Here is an 18,384-nt window from a genome sequence, read left to right as displayed (position 1 = left end):
AACTTTATTTAGCTTGTTCAAGCTTGATGAAAATATTTTTATTATTTTTTAAATATTTATTTATTTTTTTTACGCTTTATATTTTCATCCTGAACTTAAGTTTTAACTTAATGCACCTAAAATACTTAACATCACTGCTGAAGCCTAAACTCTTACCTTTATAAAATTTTATAAAATGGCGTTTCATTTATAAATTTTATGATATCTTTACTTAAAGGATAATAATATAATCTTTAAGAATTAAAAAATAAGCTAAAAAATAATTAATAATATTGAAGGTTGTTTTAAAGTACAATTAATTTAAAAATCACGAATTTTAAAAATGATTTGAACGAATAAGAATAAGCATATTTATATCCTTTAATTCCTTTAACTTATTTTTGTTTACGTATTTCTTTCCATCTCGCGTTTTTACTTTATTTTTTTAGCACATTAACAGTAAGCATAGTGTACACTATGATAAATGGAAGGAGAAATTAGTAAATCAAACTTTTCATTTGTATTTACTCGCAATTTTTGTCCATCTTTGTATCGGAACGCTGTCGTGAATATCTTAAAATTCTGGAACCAACTGTGATAGGGTCCTGAAATTTGGACACTAAGGACGGTTTTAGCTCCCATCCTAAAATTTGTTTAAAAAATTTCAGTTAGTCGCATCAGGAGAGTAGTTTGTAAAATGAATTTTTCTGATTTATTTTTGTTATCAATTAAACAATAGACAATTTGTTCTCTAATATTTAAATATTTTCACAACCGCAATGATCAACGTAGATAGTGTGGCTATGTCACCGAATTAGTATTCTTAAAATTATTTGAAATCAAGTGCTTATTTTGTTTATAGTTCTCTATTTTTCAAATTTATTTTTCTGACGATAAATAATTGGAAATCAACGGATAAATAAATAAAGAAAAAAATATGTACAAAAAACCATAGTTAATAGACAAAAGATACTAACTTGTTGCGAGAAACCGTAAAAGAACGCCCTAGTGGTATAATGCGTAGTTTTTTATGGTAGTATATAGATATACTATAATATATCTGACCACAAATTTAAAAATTATATATTAATATTAGGAAAAGATATGATGCTTAATATATATTCAGAACATGAGCAAAATGTTTGTAATTTCCTAGACTTTTATAGTATAAATATATTTTCCTGCGTCATTCTTATCATTATCACCATAGTGTATGCTATCAATAATTTTAACATATGTCATTCAAAAGAGATAAATAAAATTGACTTAAAAATTTATTAACAGTTAATTATACATGAAGTATATTAGATTTAAAACACTTGAAATTATTGCAAACTTCAATGTATGTTTATATAATTTCTTCCACTTTCATCTTTTGGGCAGTAAGGTTTTGGACAACAATCCGGGAAATGACCCGGTCCTCCTTCCATCATCCTACACGAAGCTTTAACTGAAAATTTCCCACATCTACGATAGAAAACAAACATAATCTTTTAAATGTATGCAAAATTATTATTAATAATTTTAAAACTTATTATAATTCTTAAATGATTATTGGAAAAAGCTTATTTAAGGACAAATAAATTAACGTAAAGGTAAAAGCCACAGTAAAATTGTCAAACAATAGATTCACCATTCCAGTCTCATGTCTGCAGACACCAAATTTAGGATCTTATAGTATTAAACAACACTATTCACTTATATAGGTAGGTTTTAGGAAAATATGAAATTCAATATAATAGTATACAAATTGAGTTAAAGTGTTATAACGTTTTTCCTTTTTAAACTATTTTCCGTGTATATTTGCATTGTATATTAATTTCGTCCAACAATAATTCTTAGAAGTATGATAACCATGTGTACATTTAATTCTAATGCTCATTTTACGTTATGGCCACCCTTTGCATATATTTTTTAAATTCTTGAGTCCCGCAGTGGACTGATCGTTAAGACACGGTTCCCATCAGATCACCGAAGTCAAGCATCACTGGCTACGGTCAGTGTGCGGGTGAGTGACCACTTGGATCAGTCTGCGTAGGGACCGAGGGTATGCGGTATTGATCCTCGTTAAACTGTGCTACCGTAAAGTGCTCGACTTCGCGCGCAGGTCGTCGGGCTACCGAAGCTGGGGTGCCATCCCCTCCGCAGAGGATCAAAATTGTGATGGGATGTCTTCGGATCACCTTCCGGGATGTTTCCCAGACCGTCGCCAATAGCCCATTGTGCAGCTCTAGTGCGACGTAAATTAACAACAATAACAATAACAATTTAAATTCTTGAAAATATTTAAAAACTAGTCAAATTAAGAGTCGCACGAATGCTTTGATGAATAAAATCTAAAACATCTTCGAACTCTGACTAATCATTGTTCTGTTTAAGTTGCGCAAAGGTGAATTTTAAAGAAAAATACCAGTTTATTATTATTGTAGACTTGAATGCATTCGCCTTTCGCTATAAACCTCCTTAAAGCTTATCCTCAGAGATTATTTAGATTAATTAACTCTATCCTTTAAATTATTGAGACATTGGAACAATTCGCTGTGAAAAAAAGGAATTAAAAAGTTATCCCTTAGATTATTTTCATCCCTTCATCACTTTTATTGACCTCAATAATGATTGGTAAAGCTTCAGAATGGTTTTCAAAAACACAGTTTCTTTATTTCTATTTTTACAGGGTTTCAAATTATATGTATTAAGTGCGGCCTTTGCAGGACACCTTGTATTTTTCGACTTCATATACATTTGAGATTATTGCGCCAAAAACATAAATTGAATATCACACAAATAAGAAAACTACGTGTTTATTTTTTTTATCAAATATACGTTTTTGAATCGAATAAGATATTTCCAAATTTTAAAGAGCGTTTTCTCAAAGCAACAGTTTTTTTCCACTCTCACAGTTTCAACTACAGTTTCAGTTTTCATCTAATTTAATTTAAAATTTCACGCCGTTATAGTATTTAATTTATTGTTAAATGTTGAATCCTGTATTTTTAGAGTACTATAAGCTGTTATTTTGTTCAGAAAATTAAATATTATTGAGAACTCTATCTGTCACACAAGAATAAGCGTAGAATCATAAAATTAAGAAAGTGATCCTTTGTGATAAAAAATGAAATTGTCTAAAAATGAAGTTAAACGTCAATTTTAATCAATTTTAAATATAACTTCCTGCAATGTAAAAAATTAAATTGTTATTTAATTTAAACTCCTCCTCAATAAATACAATCCATTAAGCCTTTTTGGCTGAATTTAACCGTTACATAAAAAATTCAGTGAATCCAGTGAAGAAACCCAATGAAATTCGAAAATAAATGATTTGCAACGATATTTGATTAATTCTAACCATAAACGCATTTTAAATTCCAAAACAAAAAAAAGAAAGAGAAAAACAATTTTTTTCAGTTAAATTTAGATTCATTTATTATGTTTGCAATCAATATCATAATTATATCAATACAAGTTAAGCCGTTAAATTTTCAAACAAATGAACCAAAATTGTTGGAGTAAAAATTCCAATATTTTTACATGCGTATACTAAAAGTAAATAATTTATAAATGGCAAAAACTTACGATTTTTCAAATAGTCTTCCATCATAACAGGCAGCAATTTTACAGCCTTTTTTAGGATCACTGTAGCCTGTTCCTCTAATTGGAATTTTTCCATATTCCTCGGTGTTGCAGTATCCTAAACCACGGTTAAAAAACCATAATGGTTAAAAAGACAAAAAGTAATTTTGAAATATTTGGAATTAATTTTAAGAGTTCGGTGCTTCAAAATAAAATTTAGAAATATACTTAAAGAATATGTTTTGTATAAAAATTAAAATTGATTTCATAAAATAGAAGATTATTTTTTACCATACTTGGAAATATTATTAGCAAATCTACCTTGAAATTTTTCTCAATTCATATTTTAACCTTAACTACTTTAAATATTGTAGAAAAAATAATAAAGAAGTGGTCATAAAATTAAAGTTATCAAATGGTTTTTCAACAATAATTATTGTTTAGTAAACTATCATGAAAAGTTTATTATATATGTTATTTGTCTATGGTTTAAATTTTACTATTTGTACCCTTGCAAAAAAAATATTAAAAATGCTTCTATCTTTAGAAAAATTATTAGCAAAGTTACCTTGAAACTTTGCTCAATTTATATTTTAACCTTTACTACATTTAGTATTGTAGAAAAAATACTACAGATGCTGCCAAAGAATTAAAGTTATCAAATTATGGTTCAAAATTTTTATCATTACTTATTAAATTATTATGAAAATTTTATTACTAATATTATCAATTTATGGTTTAAGTTTTACTATTTGCACCCTTGGAATAAGTTATTAAAAATATTCCCTATTTGGAAAGATTATAAGCAAAGCTACCTTAAAACTTTGCTGAATTTATATTTTAACTTTTGCTACTTTAAGTATTGTAGAAAAAATATTAGAGATACTGCCATGAAATTAAAGTTATCAAGTGATGGTTAAACATCTATTATTGCTTATTAAACTATTATGAAAAGTTTATTACTAATATTATCAATTTATGGTTTAAGTTTTACTATTTACATCCTTGGAATAAGTTATTAAAAATATTCCCTATTTGGAAAAATTATAAGCAAAGCTGCCTTAAAACTTTGCTCAATTTATATTTTAACTTTTGCTACTTTAAGTATTGTGGAAAAAATATTAGAGATACTGCCAGGAAATTAAAGTTATCAAGTGATGGTTCAACATCTATTATTGCTTATTAAACTATTATGAAAAGTTTATTAGGAATATTATCAATTTGTGGTTTAAATTTTACTATTTGCATCATTTTTGAATATATTATTATAAGTACTTCTATGAAGATGAGGAACTCTTAATGGATCAAGAATTATCATTACATCATGCAGTTAAGTAAATAAAATGCTGGCGCGAAGCTAAGGACTAAAAGAAAAAAAATGAATAGGTAAAAGACTGTTTTATTAAATTGAAGTAAATAAGCCATGAAAAATTTTGGAACTTTTATGGATATTTTTACAAAAATTTGAAACAATAATGTTATGAGGATTTGAAAAAAATTTTGTTATAATGTTCTTTTGAATTTCTTTTCTTTTTATTTAGAGGATTTTAAAAATTACTTTAATAAAAATTATCAAAGAACGAAGATTTAAAAAAAACTGAATTTAACTAATCTAAACTAATCCAAACTGAACATCTTTCCAAAAATGTTATTTTCACAATTATATTGGCATAATTTTGCCTGAAAAAAATATGATTAATTTTAGGAATGACTCTGCAAAGCAGAGATAATTCATTTTTTTCATTTCAGAGACAAAAATTAAGTAACGGACAATATATGACAAATTTGGCATCCTTTCCTCAGTCTAGATACCTCTGCAATTTGAGTTCAAACTTGAGAAATCAGAATTTGAATTTTGATTCCTCAATGAAAAATATTATTTTCGTATTTTTTGAATTGGTTCCGAAAAATTAAAGAAAGAAGATATAGAACAATCAGATACTATTACACAGATTCGAAATCTTTAATTTAAAAGTTTGAAAATTTTAGTCGAGTTTCAGAATTTCAAAAAATATATGCTTACCATCGGAAGTGTCAATTTTAGTTTCCTTTGCATGAAGCTGTCCTTTCACAATTTCATTTGCCATTCCAATAACATACAACAATAGCAAACTTATGAACATGTTTTTTTAATAAACATGAAGATATACCTACAAAAATAATTAAAATTAAAAATATTTAATTAGTGTTTTGAAATTTTTTTGCTAAAACGATGCATTTATTTTTCAAAATCAAAATAAATATAAATGTTAAAAAATAAAACATAGTTTTTTTAATGAAAAAAAGTTAAAATTTAAAATAATTTCTCAGAAAAATGGCATTCTAAAAAAATGCATTTTTCTTTTTAAATGAAAAAAGTATTTTACTTGCCCATTATTAAAAGAATATAGTGTAAAAAAACTAAAACCGTTAGATGTTAATCACCTGTTATGCAGCATAGAAACCATCTAAACATACCTTTATACAAGAATAATTTTTATTTCACTATTCACTTTGTGTTTCTTATGTTAAACTTAACAGATCAACTTTCTATATACGTGATAATGCTTTTAGTTGCAATTTCGTTCGTGAAAATTCTAGAATAATGGAGTTTAAAAAGAACTGGGAAAACTTTGGCCAAACCAAAAATTTTGGATTAAAAAGGGTTTTTTTTAATTTATCCATTAACTATTCATTGATAAGCCGATTCAGTAATGCACCCCACATTCGTTCATTCGCATCTTATCTTTGCCTGCTGTTTTTTCTGTCTTACTTTTACTAGTTTAGTTGTATTATAAACTTCCTCAAAAAATAACAATATCTAAAAATAATGACGAGTAAAAAAATTAATTAAAGACATACATAAAAATTCAATAAAAAGATTTTTTTTAAATATTTTAAGTAAAAAATGATATGTTATCATATTAAAGGGGAACAGCAAATTTTTAATGTCATTAAATAACATTCTCAAATCTCAAAATAATCTCTCTTTAAACTATCTATTAAAAGAGAAATCTGTAATTAACATTTTTGTTGAACTAAACAAAAAAATCAATACTATCATCTACTGTTAATGTTTATATCTGATTCTAAAAACAAGATTTAAAAAAAATATTAGTGTAATGTTTTTTAAGCTTTCAAATTTTTTTAAAAAACTTTCACGATTCAGAAAAAAAATAGCAAGATATTAAAATCTCATTTTCAAAAGACTTTATAATTATACTGGAATAATATGTAACTTATCAAACTGCAATTATTGAAATATAATATACTAAATATTATATTTACATATAACTAATATTTATATGTATACTTTTAAATGTAAAAGCAACAAAATAATCCAAAAAAATAATTAATATCTCAACTCTATATTCTAAAAACTAACAGAGGAAATGCATAAAAATGAATGCTATGAATCATTTGTTTTTAAAAAGATTAAAAATAAAAACTTCATTGAATTCTAGAACTTTTCCCTCTGATTTAAAAAACTGAAAACTATGATCTTTTAGAAATTCTCAAATTTTTAAGAAAATAAAATGCACTTACCCGAAAATGAGCGATTTTCTCTATATTAACTGAAAAAGAAGTTTTATCTTTTGACTAAAGAGGGCGCTGCCAACAAGAGCTTTCTAAGAATTCGTGAATCATCTGGTTATAAAATGCAATTTTATTGCAAAACAACGTAATTTAATAATTGTGACGCAACATATTACGAAAATGTCTTTGTTGTAATCACAAAGCTCTTCAATTCCAAAAAAAAAATACATTTTATTTTTAATTATCCGAATTTTCCAACTTAATAATTATTATGAATCCTTTATAATTTATAAGTTGCTCCATTTTGACTGTCAAGCAAATTCAAAAGAGTTAAAATACAGGTGTTTAAAAAGGCTGCATTCATCACTAATTTATTTTTGAAGAAATAATTTTTGATGGAAATACAGAATAAAATGAAATATTAAATATGCAATGATACTAATTTAAGCAAATAAAATGTAATTGTTTGAATACGAAAATAAATTTAAATATCAGTTTAACATACAATAACTCTATCTTAAACGATGTATTCAAACAATTTAACTCAACTTATAATATGTAATTATAATTAAATAATAATCAAACATTTGAAAAATTATTTAAAAAAAATTTAAATATTTTTTCTAAATTAAAATGAAATATAGTTATAATCAAAATTAAATTAAATAAACTACAAAATTTAAATAAAACATACTACAATTTAAAATAATGAAAAATATAAAACACATGAATAACGTTATCAAAAATTCAATTTTATTTGAATTCATACTAATTTAAGTAAAATGAAATAACTGTCAATGTAATTTTAGTGAAACTCAATAATTTAAACTCCCAAAAATACCAAGTGAAAATAACCAAGATTTTTTTATCTTGATACTAGCTAAATACCTAACAGGGTGAGAAAAGATACGAACACATGAATACTGCACGGAGTGACAAATAAATAAGGACTGAGCATGCAAAAATTAAAATCATGCATGAATTAAAAGACATACACAATACAATACAATTAACATATAATATATCAATACATATAATATACAATTAACATACAATATTAACATAATAATATATCAATACAATTAACAATAAAGCTAAAAAAATTCTAATTTTTTATGTATTTTTTTCATTTGCTCTCGTTTGTGACTTTACGTTATTAGATTAAGCAAAACACGTTATTTGTAACTCATCCAATTAAAGATTCGGTATCATTTCATATGAAACTGTTGTCAAAATTTACCAAAATCATGCGATTTCCTCAACTACTTATCCCTTTCAGGAGCCGTATAAGGCATCTTTTAACATTACATTAAAACCATACGGTAATGATGCAGTTTTATTATGTACTAATTGTACCGGTAAAGCCAATTAACCAGTAAATACCAGTAAAGTTAACTAAAAGTTAACAAAAGTTAACTAAAGTTAACAAAATTAACTAAACGTAAAAATAGTTAAGAATCATTCGCGTCAATGGTAAAATCTTACTTTTCTCCTAAATGAATTAGAACCATTTCTCCACTAGTTTTGCTTCTTAGTACATAGCTTATAGTTTTATTTTAATTAGTATTTGTTATCACAATTAATTAAGCATCAATGGATTCAATAGTTGAATGGCGATTTTTTATTTTTCTCTAAAGCGAATTAGTACCATTTCTCCGTTATTTTTTCTTTTTGGTACGTAATTTATTTATTTTTTATTCCAATTAGCACCAATTACCAAAATCATCATTAACCTCAAAATATTAAGGTGAGTTTTTGCTTTTTTTTCTGAATTATACGCATTAGTATCGTTTCTCTTTAATTTTGATTTTTAGAACTTAGCTTATTTTTTTGTTTCAGCTAGAAAATAATATCAAAACGAATTAACCGTCATGGGCAATAATAATAGTATGAAGATTTTTAATACGCTTCTCCTAAATGAATTAACATAATTTCTTCATTAATTTTGCTCTTAAGTACGTAGTTTTTTTATTCCAATTTGTAAAATTATCAAGTTAATTTAATTAGTAAATTATCAAAAATTATCAAGCCAAATGGGGGTAAAAAATAGTATAGCAAATTTTTACCTTCTTCTTGAAATAATCAAAACCATTTCCTTATTAATTTTACATATAAGTAGGGGAGAGTGGGGTCAATTGTAACAGGGTACGATTGTAACAGAGCAAAATTTCGAGTGCCGGGTTCTAGATTTCGTTTCTAGGTGGCGCTCAAGGCGTATTTTATAAATCTACATGTACACCCCTGCTGGCAACCATTTTTATGTACTTTTGTAAGAGTTACATCACAAAAGATATTTTCACGCTACGTAAGTACTTTTATGGTATTAGAATATTATATTGTAACAAAGTAATTTTGTTTAAACAAATAAAAATTATTAACCGAATATGTAAGTGGACACCTTAATTAACATTTCCCAAAAAAAAGATTAGTTTTGTTAATTAACTAGCATTGTTTTTAACAAATGAAGCTGAAATGGTGTCTTGGGGACGATTGTAACTATAAGTAAAGGGTACGATTGTAACAGCGGAAAATAAATAATCTTATGTTTACAAACCATTACTTAACTCTTTAAGAACCACCAATAGTTTCCTATATCATTTATATTATGTTGCTTGTGCATTATTTTATTTATCACCTTTCACAGCATAAATTAAAATTTTTAACCCTTTAAAGTTAAAAGTTTAACCCTTGAGGTCTCTGCTCATTATTATTTTTACTCCTAAAATATCATTACTATTTTGATCAATAAAAAAATGTATCACAACTATGATAATATGTAAAATTAACTATGTTTTATTTGAATTTATGAACTGTTACAATTGACTCCATAAGTGGGGACAATTGTAACAAGTGCACGACTGTCAAAAATTATTAATAACTAATATAATAACGTTCAAAATAAGGTATTTATTTTTTTTTTCTAGTAAAGGATAGTTTACTTTACTCGTCTGTCAATTAATACTAATAATATATTGGATTTTTTGTTAGTTAAAAATAGTTAAGTAAAAAATGTTACAATTGACCCCACTCTCCCCTACACAACTTATTTTTTTATTTCAATTATAGTTAATTTTAAATTTAGTTTAATCAAAAAAATATAATTGCAAAAAAAAAAGTTTGGATTGTTTAAGCTTGGAAGATTTTAGATTATACTTATGAAATACTAAATTGTTGACGTAGTTCACTTATGCTACCATGTTCACGTTCATCATTGAGTTTATCTTACATAACGAATAAACAATAATTAGATATTATAGAACGTGTGATTATCTCATTTTTTTGAAATTTATTATTGAAAGCTGTAAGCAAGGAGACATCACTGATACTATCTTTGAAATACTTGAAAACTCAGAATCTCCTGCAGTTTAATTCATATAAATGATGCTAGCTCTAAACTAATGAAAATTCCAGTTCTCAACATTCGCTTCAAAAATAAAAATTCTGAACAATTTTCAGGATCATTGAGCCAAAATTGCCCATTTGCCCACTGTCCAAATTTCAGGACGATAGCACAAACGGTTCTGGAATTATAAGAGAGACTCTTGCGCACTTACATCAGTCAAACTCTTCATATTATTATTATGTAAAAAAAACTAGTAAAAACTAACTATACTAAAAATACTGAGCTAACTAAAAACCTACAAACTCCTCTACTCTTCTATGCACGCTTTTCAATTTTTTTTTGTGGGAAACGGAAGAGATTTGAGGAAGAGAATTAAAAAAAAAAATTTCTAGACAGGAAAGAATGAGGCAGATTATTTTCCGATTTATTTTTTCACGCTGAATGAAATGAGACCCTCAAGAAAATGGGTCAAAAAATTCAGAAGTTAAAAGCATTTTTTGTACGAAAAGTGCAATTTTTCTACTTATTTGAGTACCTTGCATTGCTATAAAAACAAGTGAGGTATTGTTTCCAGTGTATTTTTTCTTGTTTAATTGAATACGACCAAACATGAATGAAAAGGGCTGACATTTCAAAAGTTTAAATTGTTTTTTTTTTTTTTTTGTATAAAGTATGCTGTTTTTGAATTGCACGAAGAAAACCCTTATAATTTTAAGACTATCCTCTCACTCGCAATTTATTCATTCAGTTCAATATTAAAAATTTCATAGGAAAATGTTTCTCACGTGTTCGGATAGCTCCTAAATAGCAATTTAAAAGGTGTTCTAAACCACGTAAAAGCTTTTCATACTCAAAAATGCTTTCTAATTATTCTTTCCATTCATCCATTTAATTATTCATCCAATCGACTCGCGTAAACTCTCATTCGATTTAACACAAAATAATACATAGGTGATATGAGGTGCGCAAATAGGAATAAGTACTAAAAATTTGTACTTTTTGTAAAAACCCTTATAACGTCTAAACTATTTGTCCGAATGTCTTGGGATTTGTTTCATTCAATTTAGAGTGGGAAAACACATTGGAACCAATTCCTCTCGCTAGCTCTCTTACAAAAAATTACATTTCCCTTTATTTACCTCAAAAAAGGAGTGAAGCGTATAGAGTAGCTTAGAGGAATTTTCAGACATCATTTATAATAAAATAAAAAGTTTCTTTTTTTTGTAAATATATTGGGTATTAATTTTTAGAAGAAACACTCCTTTTTTTTACTATATTAACTGGTCCAACAGTGCTTTAATACTCATGTGCATGTGCAAAGAAAGTACCGCGTAGGAAATTTAATTGCATGCCGCATAACCTTAAATATGCTAATTAATTTGTACAAGCGATGATTGAAGTTACGAATTTAGACACAAAACGTACTTATTCTGAATAAACATACCTTTTTTACGACAGATTTGAATTTTTGACCCTCAAAATATTGATTGCAGCCGCAGTCTGGAAAGCATAGTCCCAATAATTTAATCACGAGAGTGTTCAAAATTTTAAGCCTAAATAAAAAATTCAGTTTTTCTCCGTTTTCAGAGACGAAAAAGGACTTTTTAGGAATGTAGTGATGCATAATGATCCATGATGATGATATGAAGCCTTCCGACTTCCCCCATCGGCCTTCCGATATAAATTATGGTAGTGTAGAGTACATGTGAATCCCAAGCCGCCGCCAAAAGCTCATAAGTATAGCTCTAATGCTACATTAACTACGAAACCGAACCAATTTAATCCAAGCATAATTAGGTGGTGGGGAAATGTGGTGATAAGAGCCATCGTAAGGTTTCCGATCTAAATTAGGGTAGTTGAGTGTGCTTATGAATCCCAGACCGGCGCCAATAACTCATAAGCATAGCTCCAGTGCTACACTAACTACTCAAACAATTCATGTTCTTTTCAAAGTATACGTTTGGTTCGTTAAATATACACGTGATCACACTGGTAAAAAATTTAATAAACACCGCTGCTATTTATTGCCAGTAATAGGGTCTTTATGTTTGATGAAATGCTGTTTATTAATTGGAAAAAACGTTTCAAAAATCAAACTTTAAACGAAAATTCGTTTTGAATTCGACTTTGATCTATTTTCGTAAAAGGCCAATCTTTAACTGACCCATAATAGTCCAAAATTGTATTCCATAACACTTATCGTTATTTATTACATACAGAAAAAAAAAAGGTTAACCTGCATTTTTGTTCTCAAACTCACAACTTTTTTCTTAAAGCTATAAATTATTTAACAAAACCAGTCCCGTCATATGATATTCGTGATTCTAAAGCTTCACTTTAAAAACAAAACATGGCAAGCTCTCTATCTTCCTAAAGCAAAAATGCATGCATTTTTCCCCCTTGATCGCCAGTAATGAAAAAGTATATCTGCATTTTATCGTAAAAAATTCAAACGCGCCATTTTACGTTGCATTTTTACATAAAGTATTTACCTTAAAAAAACGAGTTTTAAAAAAAAAACGCAGTTTATTCAGTTTTTTTTATCTGAAAATTTTTCATGCATTTGTAGCCTTATATCGCGTGCAGGCACGCGATTCTTTGCCATCCTCCGTGTTTTTCTCGTTGCATTATGGGAAGAGATGTTCTCCTTTGAGTATTATCAGGAAACGCCTTCTTTTGAAAGCAGAACTATGCCTATGGATGTAAACATAGGCTTTCCTCCCAAGAACTATGTAACTCTCCTTTATAAACTCTGACATTTCGGGGGACTAACTACATATTGATTATGCAAATTTTAGTTTAGTGTTTATAGTTATGCTGTTATAAGATATATTAATATATATTTATTTTAATTTGTGTTCGGGGAAAATTAAAATTACATAAATTCCTTCGAAGTTACCTTTGAAAGCTGAAAAACAGGTGTAACTTTCAAAATATAGAAAAAATTTTAGTAAAAGGAAGTAAGTAACTCCTGCTAAACAACTCCTGTTTTTGTCAAAGTGTTCATCATCACCAAGAGCAACATGGCTGTGTTCAAATAGTTTAAGATATTCTATTTTAAAACGTATTAGAAACATTATCCTAACGAGTCATTGTTTTTAAATATTCCTTTATATATTGCCGTTTTCAAATATTTTTTATGGAACAGTTGTAGACGCATATGCTGCATTTACAACTGTTGAGTATGTGCATATTGCTCTTATGTTTTTATTTAAAATAACGAAACAAATCATGCATGCATGTTAAAGGTCCATCCATGCTTAACATGCATACAACATACATACTTACATATATACATACTTAACAATATACTTAACTTCAACTAAACGCTCGGTGACGTCAAAGTAACAGGTTTAATTCCTCCAATTATATTGAATGCATTTTCAGGATGCCCGATTCTTCTATCCGTTCGATTCTTTGATTTGTTCTATCCGTTGTTCAATAGCCAACGCGATTCTTTTTTTTTATGATGTAGAAAAGGAGTTAACTGACCTACAGTTAACGCGAATTTTTCCTCGAAAGCGTAAAACTTTGGCTCACTTTTTTTCAACATTAAAAGAAACCGCCATATCTTTGGAAAACTTGTCATAGACTTCCTTATGGTAATCTATGTTAACCTATGGCAACAACACATATTTATATGGCAAGATACCATAAATCTATGGTAATCATTGAAATTTATGCTTCATTTCTAAGAAGGCACCATAGGAATATAGTTACCATAGAGATTCGCATGGCATACATGTGGCAAGATACCATAAGCCTATGGTAGCCATAGATATGGTATTATAAGGTCGGACATAATAACTTTATGGTATAATAAAAGAGAAGTACCATCATAGGTATGTAGCAAACTAATCAAAACACACTATACACATGCGTCATTGATATGGGAGATATGACGTGCTTGTGGAAAGAAGCAGACATGGTTTGCTGCAACTCCGACTATCCATCGCCATTGAAAGAATATAAAATCAAATTAGCTCTTGCAACTACAACAATGTGTATGAATGTCACTAATATCGAATGTTATATTTTGTGCCTTTTATTCATATTGCTCAGTATTTAGTATTATGATTTTGAATTAATGAACATCAGAGATCCAACAATTTTGTAAGCCCATTCAAATTTATCTTTTTAATTACTCATATTACTTTGATTGTTTTCGAACTAATATTTGACGTAAAGATTTGAATTATCGGGGGATTGTCCGGTAAGAGTCCTTTGCTTTCTTTGGGCTTGTAAGTTGCCTAATTTTAGATTTAAATGATAAGGGGAATGACGTAAAGCATGTTTTTCTTGCCTTAATGGTAAAACTGTAGACCAAACAATACCAATGCACAGTTCGGACAATTGACAAATAAAGCGTCTTTGTTTACCAATCATGAGCCCGTTCATTCTATAATGTCTAACACATCTTCTTGACCACTTTATCAGATATTATACTCTTTCAAATATTATTTATGAAAAGAATAAACCACACAAGAAAATACACCTTCCGATCTATCATCTATGGCAAAAAAAAATTCTTACATAAGGTATACAGTTATACAAAGCTGTAGCTCTAGAATCTAGAATACTTCTAAGTATCAATGTAGAATAATTCTAAATATGCTTTTAATATTCTTTATTCAACCTATACAAATAAACTAATGGTGGATATTAGCTCAAATAGGGAATACCTATCACATATTATTCACATCACATATTATTCACATCACATATTATTCCTTTTTTTAATATCTTAGTTTTTGCGCAATTTACTTTTTTTAAATTTTTTTATTTATTTATATATTTATTTTTTGGGTTTCTAAATTTCCCATTTTATGAGTTAACTGATAAGGCAAATGGTGCGAAGAAATCAATAGATTGAGCTGACAATTGACCAAACTGCACCAATGCCCAGATCGAACAATTAAAAAATAAGGCGTCCTTGATCGTCAATCATAAGACCGTTCGTTCTTTAATGTCTGACAAATGTTCTTGATCATTTTATCATATACACTTATCAACTAATTAAGACCTAAAATAAATTCATTTGTCGATTCATACAAACTTGAAACTATACAGTGTATGACCAAATTATTAGACGTACTATTAGATTCTATGTAAAATCTTAATTATCAGGTGATACTATACAGCTTTATTGTTTTTATGCGGTTGAAACCATTTTACCACTCGTTCATGTTCGCGCATCAATTGGTTAAATTAGACGGTATATAATATAATTCAGCAATTGGATAAATTAGACGATATATTTTTAAGAATATAGAATATTTATTATAACAGGTATTATATTAGTATATTATAATAATTCGATCAAATTATTAGACGCACTGTAGTTTTTTAATAATGACATGTTTTACACGAGTTTATATGCAATACTTTTATATTTTAACATAAATGTAATGGGTTTTTATTCAAAAGATTTATATACCCATTTGTATTTATTTTTAACGTATTGCGTTACAATGTTAACCAATTAATACACGAACGTAAACCAGTACAAACCGGTTTCAGTCGTGTGAAAGCAATGAAACTGTATAGTATTACATGAAAATCAAGATTCTACATAGAATCTTTAGTGCGTCTTATAATAGGGACTGTTGTCTTTTTGATCCTTAAACAATAAAAGTACCTTAAAAATCTATAAAGCACATTAAATTACCCACTCAAAATCAGTAACCGAATAATCTCATTGGTCTACATTTTTGAGAAAAAGAAATCCATTGTTGTTCTAAACCTTAAAGGGCTCTATTCTTCTTAATCTAAGAAAACAGCCAAGAAAAGGAAATTCACAAACTTAAATTCAAGAAGGTGAGGAATGAGGTATTTAATTCACTTGAGCTATGTAAAGTTTTTTTTTTTTTTGGCAAAAAAAAANTTTGGCAAAAAAAAAAAAAAAAAACTTGGAAAAACACACTTGAGAGAAAAAAAAATGTACCAATTTTGGGGATTCTTCAACCAAATTACAGACCACTCAGAGCAAAAGGATATATTCTCCTAACAAGTAAATTAAAGTGCTTTGTTGCATCATCCCTTTTCGAATCTTGGGAACAAGAGGAGCTGTTTTCGGTAAAGAGGAGGAAAGGAGCACTCCCACGCCTTGTGCACCAGAGATGAGAAGAAAATCCACGAGCCTTGTACACGGAACGTATTTGTATTGTAAGTGCTGAAGGGCGAGTCCCAACTGGAACTCGTCGAATCCGTCAATAATTCCCGCTGATTTACTTTCATTCCCCCCTCTACTTATTTTCCGAATTTCCTTTGGTAAACAATGGTGAAGAAACAATTGTTTAAGAGCATTTGTTTCGCAATGCGCAGAATGGTAGTTAAGAATATAGTATGTATTTTTCAGATTTAAATGGATGCTTTTGTGGTCGCAGAGTAAAATATTTTTGCAAGTAGCTGTTGTGTAAGTAAAAAAATTAAATGAAATTCAAAAACTACTTTAGAATGAATTTAAAAGAAAAAATATATATTTTTTTTTTTTTTTTTTTTTTTTTTTTTTTTTTTACATCCGAAGATGCGGTAAGATTTTTTTATGGAGATAGAAGTTAGTTGCAAAAATGATTTAAGTATGACATAAATTGAATTATTTTCTCGTTTTAAATTCGTTTAAAAAACATGGTTCTTAAATATTTCATTTTATTACCCATTGGCAACATGGTTCTTGATTTGGGTTTGATGGCGTCCACACATTTTTCAGCTGTGTTCAATAGTAATAGTAAACAGTGGGCATGCGTCGTCATTGCATGCATTACTATGGTGAACGCTGCTGTTTTTCTTTTTATTTCCACTAGCAGTCATTCCTAATGTAATAACATAATAATAATTTAAAGTATTTTTATATTCTTTTTATTACTAACGTATAATTACTGGCTTGACGTGGATTTTAGTATAAATATGAATGCTGAAGAATGAAAAATATTTTGTGACGTCTTGAAATACGTACATAGGCGGGATTTGAAAACTAACTCGACGACAAACACCAATTGCGACCCATTTTGCGACCCATGATTCGAAATGTTGCGGTTTTTAACGGCGTCAATCTAGAAAGAAAAAACATTTGACCAATGGATAACCAGTGATCGTAATAAGGTGATCACAGCTTTTTTTTTCAAATTTCTCATACTTAAAAAAAAAAAAAAAAATTAAAAATAAATTAAAAATACAAAATTAAATTAAAAATGCAAAAAAAAATATTAAATTCAGCTATGAATTAGTTTTTTCATAATCTTTTTTCTTTTAAATTTAGTTTTGCTCTTATTAATTTTTTTATACATTGGAAGGCATTCTAAATTTAGATTTTCAATAAATGAGAGATAAGTTTCATTTCGATATCTTAGAAACAATTGCAACTTGTATTGCAACCAGGCAAAAACTCTTGTTGAAACTTGAGAGCTCTAACGAGTCGAAAAGTAGACAGTTTCACAGTAAACTGATTGTAAGACACGGTTCCCTGCCGATTACGGAAGTCAAGCATCATTGACTTCAGTCAGTGAGTGGAAGGGTGATCACTTTGACCTGTCTGCGAAAGGACCGAGGGTGCGAGAAATCGATTCTCATTAAACTGCATTAACGTAAAGTGCTCGAGTTCGTGCGTAAGTCACCGGCCAACCAAAATGGGAAGTCCACTTGTTTTGCAGAGGATCAAAATTATCTAACATGTCTTTAGATCATCAGGTATGCTTCCCCGTCGCCAATAGCCCATTGTGCGGGTCTGATACGACGTAAATTTAATTAATTTACTACTACAAAACGTGGTCAAATTTCTTTTATCATAAATTGTATTAGGAGATTTTTTTAAAATTGTTATTAAACTATTTAACGTATATTATGGTCACCCAACACAGAATTCTGAATAAAATCGGAAAGTGCTCGGAATCGTAGTTGGAAAGTGGCGATCCCTGTAAATTCCATTTGAAGCTGTCTCGCAGCGATTCGAACTTTATTGTCATCCACCACAGAGCTCT

At 28.2% G+C, this 18,384-nt stretch overlaps 1 protein-coding gene across 1 annotated transcript; it reads right to left on the bottom strand.

The window, feature by feature from the left end:
* Window positions 1-1,235: 1,235 nt before the first annotated feature.
* LOC107442302 (uncharacterized) lies at window positions 1,236-7,162 on the bottom strand. The gene is made up of 4 exons (XM_016055831.3): window positions 7,075-7,162; window positions 5,573-5,699; window positions 3,553-3,667; window positions 1,236-1,446 (listed from the first exon to the last, which is right to left on the bottom strand). The coding sequence occupies exons 2-4, from the start codon at window positions 5,670-5,672 to the stop codon at window positions 1,317-1,319; spliced, it is 345 nt and encodes a 114-aa protein (XP_015911317.1). The 5' UTR covers window positions 5,673-5,699; window positions 7,075-7,162; the 3' UTR covers window positions 1,236-1,316.
* Between the last annotated feature and the right edge of the window lie 11,222 nt (window positions 7,163-18,384).

The sequence above is a fragment of the Parasteatoda tepidariorum genome, chromosome 8, assembly GCF_043381705.1.
Source record: "Parasteatoda tepidariorum isolate YZ-2023 chromosome 8, CAS_Ptep_4.0, whole genome shotgun sequence".
NCBI classification, from domain to species: domain Eukaryota; kingdom Metazoa; phylum Arthropoda; class Arachnida; order Araneae; family Theridiidae; genus Parasteatoda; species Parasteatoda tepidariorum.
Note: the sequence above shows the minus strand (reverse complement) of the source record. Positions and strands in the feature narration are given on the sequence as shown.